Below are 10,006 nucleotides of genomic sequence, written 5' to 3' on the forward strand. Positions count from 1 at the left end.
AATCCCAGACAAGCGAGGTGGGCTCTCTTCTTTACACGATTTGACTTCACCGTTACCTATCGTCCCGGTTCAAAGAACACCAAAGCAGACGCATTATCACGCCAACACGACGGTGTAGTTCCCACTGAATCCAAGGAAACCCTGCTTCCTGAGTCATTAATCGTGGCCCCTATTCAGTGGGACATCATGACAGAGCTCACCCAGGCCAATTCACAAAAGACCCTCCTCCCGAATGCCCCCTAACAAAACTTTTGTACCTCAGGATCTCTGTCAGAAAGTGCTACAGCAAGTTCACTCCGTACTCAGCTCCGGTCATCCTGGAATCGCTGCCACTGTTCACCTGCTTCAGAACAGCTTTTGGTGGCCAACCTTGCGGGCAGACACAATAAAATTCATTAACGAATGCACCACCTGTAACACAAGCAAACATCTCAGACAACTACCATCGGGCCTACTGCAACCACTGCCAGTTCCCCACCGACCATGGTCCCATCTTGCCATAGACTTTATTACCGATCTTCCCAAGTCCAATGGGAACACCACAATACTCACTGTCATAGATCGCTTCTCCAAGGCCTGCCGGTTGATTCCACTTCCCAAACTGCCCACAGCATTGGAAACAGCCGAACTCATGTGCAACCTTGTGTTTCGCTTCTATGGCCTGCCTGAGGACATCGTGTCGGACCGGGGGCCCCAATTCACATCCAGAGTATGGTCAGCATTCTTCCAACAACTCAACATCAACATTAGCCTCACTTCAGGATATCACCCACAATCTAATGGTCAGACAGAACGCCTCAATCAGGAGATCACCCGGTTTCTCAGAGCCTACTGTCATCAGAACCAAGCAGACTGGAGTCGATTCCTCATGTGGGCGGAGTATGCACAGAACTCACTCCAGAAACCCTCCACCGGTCTAACTCCATTCCAATGTGTAATGGGCTTCCAACCTCCCCTATTTCCATGGTCAGGGGAACCCACCGAGGTACCCTCTGTCAACGACTGGCTCCAGAGAAGCGAGGACATCTGGAGTCAGGCTCACACCCACTTGCTACGTGCTGTCAGGAGACAGAAGTTGCAGGCCAATCGTCACCGTCGCCCCAATCCCGAATATACTCCAGGTCAATGGGTCTGGCTATCCACTCGAGACCTACGCCTCAGACTTCCTTGCAAGAAACTCAGTCCCAGGTATGTAGGTCCCTTCCAAATTGTTAAACAGATTACACCAGTTTCCTTCCGTTTGGCATTACCTCTAATTATCGTATCTCTCCCACTTTTCATGTATCACTTCTCAAACCCGCTGGTGGTCCGAGAGCGGAGGAGGAGGAGCAGACCAGTGATCAGGGCCCCCCACCCATCTTGGTGGACGGCGAGGAGGCATATCAGGTTCGAGATCTACTCGATTCCAGACGCCGGGCAGGCTCCTCCAATATCTGGTGGATTGGGAGGGGTACGGACCGGAAGAGCGATCCTGGGTTAATACAGAGGACATACTCGACCCCGCACTCATGACTGAGTTCCATAGGACGCACCCGGGAGAAACCGGGCCCCCGACCTCGAGGAAGACCCCCGGCGTCGTTCGCCTCTTCGCGTCAGGAGCCGCTCGCAGGGGGGCTCTGTCACAAACGAGACTCCCGCTGTTCCTCCTGCTCACCACCAGAGGGAACCCTCTCCTGAGTATTAAACCCCTGAACTACATTTCCCACATACCTGGCTCTGATTACCGTTGCACCTGACTCCCATCAGTAGACTATTTAGGTGCTCTCAAACTCTCTCCCCTTGCGAAGTCTTGTTTACCCTGGTGATCATTTCTGTGCGTTTTCGCCTGTGTCTGTCTGCCCGTGGATTTACTCTGGACTGTTTTTCCCTCCTTGATTCTTTGCTGCCTGCCCTGGACTATATTCTTTACTGGACTGATTTTGGTAAGCTTGCTGCCTGCCCTGACCTTATGCCTGTACCTGGATTACGAGTTGCCTTATCCCTACTGTTGTGTCTGCTGGCGATTGACCCTGTTTGTACGACCCAGATTGTAATAAAACTGCAAATGGATCCTCACTCTCCTGGAGCGTCATTACAGTCACCCAGTAAAATTCTCCTTCAGTAAAAGTCTAAAGGTATTTGGTTTTAAATATATTTAAGTATCAAAAATAAATGTAATTGCTAAAATATACTTAAGTATCAAAAGTAAAAGTATAAATAATTTCAAATTCCTTATATTACAGTGCCTTGCAAATGTATTCATCCCCCTTGGCGTTTTTCCTATTTTGTTGCAGTACAACCTGTAATTTAAATGGATTTTTATTTGGATTTCATGTAATGGACATACACAAAATAGTCAAAATTGGTGAAGTGAAATGAAAAAAATTACTTGTTTCAAAATTCAAAAAACTAAATTACGGAAAAGTGGTGCGTGCATATGTATTCACCCCCCCTTGCTATGAAGCCCCTAAATAAGATCTGGTGCAACCAATTACCTTCAGAAGTCACATAATTAGTTAAATAAAGTCCACCTGTGAGTAGAAAAGTGTCACATCTGTCATATGATCTCAGTATATATACACCTGTTCTGAAAGGCCCCAGAGTCTGCAACACCACTAAGCAAGGGGCACCACCAAGCAATCGGCACCATGAAGACCAAGGAGCTCTCCAAACAGGTCAGGGACAAAGTTGTGGAGAAGTACATATCAGGGTTGGGTTATAAAAAAAATATCAGAAACTTTGAACATCCCACGGAGCACCATTTAAAACCATTATAAAAAAATGGAAAGAATATGGCACCACAACAAACCTGCCAAGAGAGGGCCACCCAACAAAACTCACGGACCAGGCAAGGAGGGCATTAATCAGAGAGGCAACAAAGAGACCAAAGATAACCCTGAAGGAGCTGCAAAGCTCCACAGCGGAGATTGGAGTATCTGTCCATAGGACCACTTTAAGCCGTACACTCCACAGAGCTGGGCTTTACGGAAGAGTGGCCAGAAAAAAGCCTTTGCTTAAAGAAAGAAATAAGCAAACACGTTTGGTGTTCGCCAAAAGGCATGTGGGAGACTCCCCAAACATATGGAAGAAGGTACTCTGGTTAGATGAGACTAAAATTGAGCTTTATGGCCATCAAGGAAAATGCTATGTCTGGCGCAAACCTAACACCTCTCATCACCCCGAGAACACCATCCCCACAGTGAAGCATGGTGGTGGCAGCATCATGCTGTGGGACTGGGAAACTGGTCAGAATTGAAGGAATGATGGATGGCGCTAAATACAGGGAAATTATTGAGGGAAACCTGTTTCAGTCTTCCAGAGATTTGAGACTGGGATGGAGGTTCACCTTCCAGCAGGACAATGACCCTAAGCATACTGCTAAAGCAACACTCGAATGGTTTAAGGGGAAACATTGAAATGTCTTGGAATGGCCTAGTCAAAGCCCAGACCTCAATCCAATTGAGAATCTGTGGTATGACTTAAAGATTGCTGTACACCATCAGAACCCATCCAACTTGAAGGAGCTGGAGCAATTTTGCCTTGAAGAATGGGCAAAAATCCCAGTGGCTAGATGTGCCAAGCTCATAGAGACAAGCCACTGTAAGTAAACCAGACCGCATCATCTTATTTTTATTTATTTATTCACGGACAGCCAGGGGCCCGCTCCAACACTTAGACATCATTTAGAAATGAAGCATGTGTTTAGTGAGTCCGCCAGATCAGAGGCAGTAGGGATGACCAGGGATGTTCTCTTGATAAGACCATTTTCCTGTCCTGCTAAGTATTCAAAATGTAATGAGTAGTTTTGGGTCTCAGGGGAAATTCATGGAGTAAAAAGTACATCATGTTCTTTAGGAATGTAGTGAAGTAAAAGTAAAAGTTGTAAAAAATAGAAATAATAGAGTACAGATCACCCAAATAACTACTTAAGTAGTACTTTGAAGTATTTTTACTTAAGTACTTTACACCACTGAATACATGTTAGAATCACCTTTGGCAGCGATTACAGCTGTGAGGCTTTCTGGATAATTAAGTTTCTAAGAGCTTTGCACACCAGCATTGTACAATATTTGCCAATTATTATTTTCAAAATTCTTCAAGCTCTGTCAAATTGGTTGTTGATCATTGCTTGACAACCATTTTCAAGTCTTGCCATAGATTTTAAAGCAGATTGAAATCAAAACTGTAACTCGGCCACTCAGGAATATTCACTGTCTTCTTGGTAAGCAACTGCAGTGTTGATTTGGCCTTGTGTTTTAGGTTATTGTCCTACTGAAAGGTGAATTCATCTCCCAGCATCTTGTTGGAAAAAGGCCGAACCAGGTTTTCCTCTAGGATTTTGCCTGTTCTTAGCTCCATTCCGTTTCTTTTTCATGCTGAAAAACTCCCCAGTCCATAACGATTAGAAGCATACCCATAACATGATGCAGCCACCACTATGCTTGAAAACCTAGAGAACGGTACTCAGTAATCTGTTGTATTGGATTTGCCCCAAACATAACACTTTGTATTAAGAACAAAAAGTTAATTGCTTTGCCACATTATTTGCAGTATTACTTTAGTGCCTTGTTCTGTACAGTTTTTTCACTCTATCAATTAGGTTATAATTGTGGAGTAACTAAAATGTTGTTGATCCATCCTCAGTTTTGTCCTTTCACAGCCATTAAACTCTTAACTGTTTTAAAGTCACAACTGGCCTCATGGTGACTCCTGAACTTATTTAGGCTTGCCAGAACAAAGGGGTTGAATACTTATTGACTTAAGATATTTTCAGCTGTTTATTTTTAATTAATTTGTAAACATGTCTAAAAACATAATTGCACTTTGACATTATGGGGAATTATGTGTAGGCCAGAGACACATTGTTTTCCAATTTAAACCATTTAAAATGCAGGCTATAACACAACTAAATGTGGAAAAGGTCAAGGGGTGTGAATACTTTGTGAAGGCACTGTATCTAGCCTTGTCTTTATATTATAAACATCCTTCCATCTATTGCATTGATAGTCAGGCCAGAAGCTAGACTAGACTGTGGGTTTGTCTGCTTGCAATATATCTGATGTCATCTGTTTAAAACAGAACCCAGGCTCAGGTAGGAGGAAGTGATGATGTTGCTTTTGTGATGCATCTACCGATGTAGAGGTTGCCCTTAGTCCCAGATTACATTTACATGACATTTTAGTCATTTAGCAGACGCTCTTATCCAGAGCGACTTACAGTTAGTGAATGCATACATGTATTTTTTTTTTTTTTTTTTTTTCATACTGGCCCCCCATGGGAAACGAACCCACATCCCTGCCCGGCCAAACCCTCCCCTACCTTGGACGACGCTGGAACAATTGTGCGCCGCCCATGGGTCTCCCGGTCGCGGCCGGCTGCGACAGAGCCTGGACTCGAACCAGGATCTCTAGTGGCACAGCTAGCACTGCGGTGCAGTGCCTTAGACCACTGCGCCACTCTGATCTAGGATCAGATTACACTAACAATTGGAACCATTACCTAGGGCGATGAAGAAAACATTGGATTCTGAATCAGTGGCAACGAGGCAATATCTAACAAATAAAATCCAATGCAATCTGAGAGATGTCACAGAAACCAGCAGCCATGACAAGACTGACCGAACCAGGCCCCAATACAATAGGACCCAAAACGGATGAACCCTTTCCCCCTAGTCCCTAAAAGAGAAATAATGAGTTCTATTTTTAACAGGAACATTAAAACATGTCAGAGTCTCACATACCCCACCGGCACCAGCACCACTTGAAATGGCACTGTGTGAACACGGAGTCTGAAGCACTTGCCGGAAGACATTAGCTGACATGACAAGCTGACGACAGTGAAACTCAGGAACTAAACGTTCCTATCTGAGGAATTCCAAACCACCACCAACACCCACCCCTCTGACAGCCCATCCCTAGTTCCCCTGACCCCCCGGAAATGAGACAAGCTTTTGCCCTGCCCCGGTGGTGCTGAGACCACCGATCCAGTCGGCTGATCCTTCCTGCTGGGGTGACGTGATCAAATGCAGACTAGGGTGTGGAAGCGTTAAGGCTGCTCTGACTGACCGGACTAAATATAAATGTTAGTATCTATGACAGGCACTGAATGCTTGCTGAGAGAGACATGTACAGCCTCTGATTCTTCTTGTCTCACATGTAAATGCTGATCCGAGGTCAGATTTGAGTTATACTGTATGTCCTTGGGGGTTCAGGTTAGGACTGGGGACAGGGTCAACTGATCCCAGACCTGAAGGTCTAGGAGGAGCACTGGGAGAAAAGGGTCCATATCAGGGGATATTTTTTACATGAAACGTTTTTGATATTCTAGAGAAAATAAACAATTTCCAATACATATTTTGAGTTTTGTGGATATGCACCATATCTTTTAGACATATATGATATTGGGATTACTCTGTATATCACACATGGACATTTCCTTTGGCCGTATATGAACTCATTCAATATTCTGAGATATGTGACATCCTATTTTCTCTCTTCATGTTGACAAATACTGACTGTATACATCGCATATCTGTGTTTTCTCAGCACATTGAAGATATGAATCTATATTGATTCCAGAGATGCTTCTCTTGGCTGAGGTCCATATCTGGATCTTGATATGCTTTTTAATATGCTGAAAATAAGGACCATTTCTGATGCATTTCTGAGTTTTCCACACATGCTCAATAATTTGACAAATATAAAATCCATATTTTTCTTTCATGCACAAATCATTTTTGGATTCCCTCCAGATATCATACATGGTATTGCCGGATATTGACTCATTAGATATCCTGGGATAGGCCTATCTGGACATCTTATTTTCTCTATATGATGACAAATACTGACAGTAGGCCTACATAGTATATTTTCTCAGCACATACAATGCATATGCTCTTGACTGAGGTCCATATCAGCATCTTGATATGCTTTTTGATATGCTAAATAAGGACACTTTCTGATGCTTATTTGAGTTTTGAGGACATGCTCAATAATTTGACAAATATTAAATCCATATAATGTTTTCGGACACTAGCTATAATTGTTGTATTCCAATCTGCATAGAGGCGCAAGCAAACCGCAAGCTAAAAACACTGTAACTGGTAGCCTAGCAACAAGAATCAGGTATTTTCTGCTGTTGAGTTCCAGCTGTCATTTTTTAATTTGGGCGCCACAGATGAGTGTGTAAACAGTGTGGAGAAAGAAAGAAGTGAGAAGCTGTTCAGAAAATACCTCAAAGAAGTTAACGCTGTAGTGAGTAGCTAATTTTAGATGTTTTATTTATCTTAATAACTAGAATCAAGAATGTTAGCTAACTTGGCCAGCAGCCATTCGGGCTAGCTAGCTAGTTAGCGAGGCTTGATAGGGGGGTAAAAGCTAGCCTAGCTAGCTAACAAATAACGAAATTGTACCTCCTATCAAGCCTCAAGGTGACAGCTAACATTTTTTTTAAAATTAGGCATATTTTGTATTGCTGGTTAATATAAGCTATCTAGCTAACTAACTTAGCTAGTTAGCTAACTAGCACATTGGCTAGCTTGTTTCCGTTAGTTTTCTTGTCATGAATGAAGCAGGTAGAGTAGTTACCTTGTGGTATGGTTATGTGAAATGACAATATTTTCTTGCAATGTCCACACAATTTTGATTTTATGCATTAACAGTTTGGAGTGGATCACAGACCAACACCACCATCACTGCTCAGTTGGTAAGAGCATGGCGCTTGCAACGCCAGGGTTGTGGGTTCGTTTCCCACGGGGGAGCCAGTATGAAAATGTATGCACTCACCTACTGTAAATCGCTCTGGATAAGAGCGTCTGCTAAATGACTAAAATGTAAAAAAATGTAATCACTGGGGACAGCCGCTGATGATCCAATCTGCAGCCATTGCATCCATCTTCCATAACAAACAGGGCAGGGTATTGAGGGTGTGCAAGTTTTATTTTCTGTTAAATAAATACAATAAAAAAATTTAACAGCTCTGGATTTGCTATGCTGCATTTAAACAGAAATAGCAGAGATATGCTTTGGAAATAGAAACTTGGATTAAATAGGACGATGTTTGCCTTTCCGGGCCTTGTAGTCTATTACTGAATATGGTGCAAATGTATGCTCAGATATGTCACCATGTGAAGAAGCACAATGATTTTCGACGCCTGAACAGGTAAAATAATTTGGCCGCTGGACATTGATTATGAGTCGGATTTAGCTCATTTTTGATCAGACATACGAGGATGAATATTACATATAATGTACGGATATCTATTGAGAAATGTGGATTCGTTCATGCCTAAGTCTAACGGCTTAGATATGTCAGCATGTTGACACCCTTTCTGGAGTTAGAATTCTATAAATATGTAAGCGGGTGCATGCGCATCAGTTGCGTGTCTTGAACTTATCTCACGGCACCCCAGATATCTCCCTGGACTCATGGTTGAAGGGAGATTTCTGAGGTCAGGATTGGATGCATGTAGAAACTGTCTCATTACAGAGAATACCCTAGCTCCATATATGAAATTAAGGAGATGCGTATCTGGAGCATTACTCCTTATATCTAATGAAATATCAGATATCCGGAAACAGAGATAAAGATATCCCCTGATATTGACCCTTTTCGCCCAGTGTAGCATCCCTCCATCCTTGTCTAACAAAGATATCTCTCAGGATAAGAGCTGCAAATACACCAGGTGAGTTTGTTTACTTTTGGATAGCCTATAGAGGGATTGCTTATGTTTTCCTTAGTTACCCATCTGACTTGATGCCCATACATCTGTAGGCTACTGTTTGTCATGTAGCCTAATAATAGACAGGTGTTGGCTAAAGAAACACATGCTATGGTATGACAATGATAGAGGAGGCTCAGGAGACATATGACAAAAGTACTGAGAATGTATAAGAGTGAGTCAGTCAAGACAAACAACTTATCATGATGCAGACAAATAATTTCAAATGCGCTGCTTACAAAACATCAGGTGCACATCCATGTCGGGGCTTTATAGTGCGACCTATGGTCTAACGCTAAATCAATGACAAAACAATTGACTGCAACCTATGTAGGCTGTAGACTCGACATTGACGGGTTCACTTTCATGCTGCTTCGCACCAAACAGAAATGGACCGACAGAAACCGTTACATGAGTGGCTGCTGATTTGCCTGTGTCAACAGCCTCGACTGATAACCTCTACCTGTCTCTGTGACTACAAAGCTGCTGCGCTCTATATAGCATACGTATGAGCATGGCATGTATTGCGGTCAATGACAAATTCGAAATACAGAGCAACATATCGAGACTTCCTCAAGCTGGAGTAGGTGACAATGTGCGCAATAAACCAAACGTTACAGCGGAAGATGTCGCATTTCTGCAAGTGTGTGGGGTTGTTGTAAACATTACCCTGATAAGAAGTCATCATCATAAAGGCACAGATTAATAACATTAATAACATAGTCTCCAAGAAGACCTATAAAAAACATAAGTACATCCTCGAATTAACTGAATTCACCAACCATATGGAAAAATAACGGTACTTACGGGTAGCCTACAGCGAAAAAAACTATCTCCCCAAGGCTTACATTGGGGCATGGATAAAGCAAGGGTAACGTTAACTTACCCAAAACACGAAGGAGTAAACGATGAGGAGGGTTTTGAGAAAGGTTATCACTGGTTTGGTCTCCATTCTGCCAAATGCCCATACAACAGTAAACTGAATGGTCGGTTTCTGCAAACGTTGCGCTACCACGACTCTCCACTGGAGGACATTCGGCTGCTGCACCGCAGACATTCACAGCGCAGCCGCCAAGATCTTTTTGCTCCATAAGTAGACATTGATTGCTCCCCTAACCACTGATACAGGCTCAGATATTCTTTCTCCGTAATATTAGGTAAGATTTGTTTTAATAATCTGTTCCTAGACCTGATCTGTGGTTAGGAACAAATACCCCGTGAAAATAACACAGCTCGATTACCCCCTCTGGCGGACCTTTCAAGCAGGTGCGTTTCCAAGGGCAGTAGTATAGCGTTTTAATTTAATAT

General features: G+C 43.1%; 1 protein-coding gene across 1 annotated transcript in view; it reads right to left on the minus strand.

The window, feature by feature from the left end:
* The window catches only part of LOC121536510 (tetraspanin-7-like), a 33,460-nt gene extending 23,732 nt beyond the window's left edge, over window positions 1-9,728 (minus strand). The window contains exon 1 of the mRNA XM_041843840.2: window positions 9,585-9,728. Within this exon, the coding sequence (XP_041699774.1) occupies window positions 9,585-9,650 (66 nt within the window). The 5' untranslated portion in view covers window positions 9,651-9,728. The remainder of the gene's footprint in view (window positions 1-9,584) is intronic.
* Window positions 9,729-10,006: the final 278 nt, after the last annotated feature.

This window comes from Coregonus clupeaformis, chromosome 23 (genome assembly GCF_020615455.1).
Source record: "Coregonus clupeaformis isolate EN_2021a chromosome 23, ASM2061545v1, whole genome shotgun sequence".
Lineage (NCBI taxonomy): Eukaryota > Metazoa > Chordata > Actinopteri > Salmoniformes > Salmonidae > Coregonus > Coregonus clupeaformis.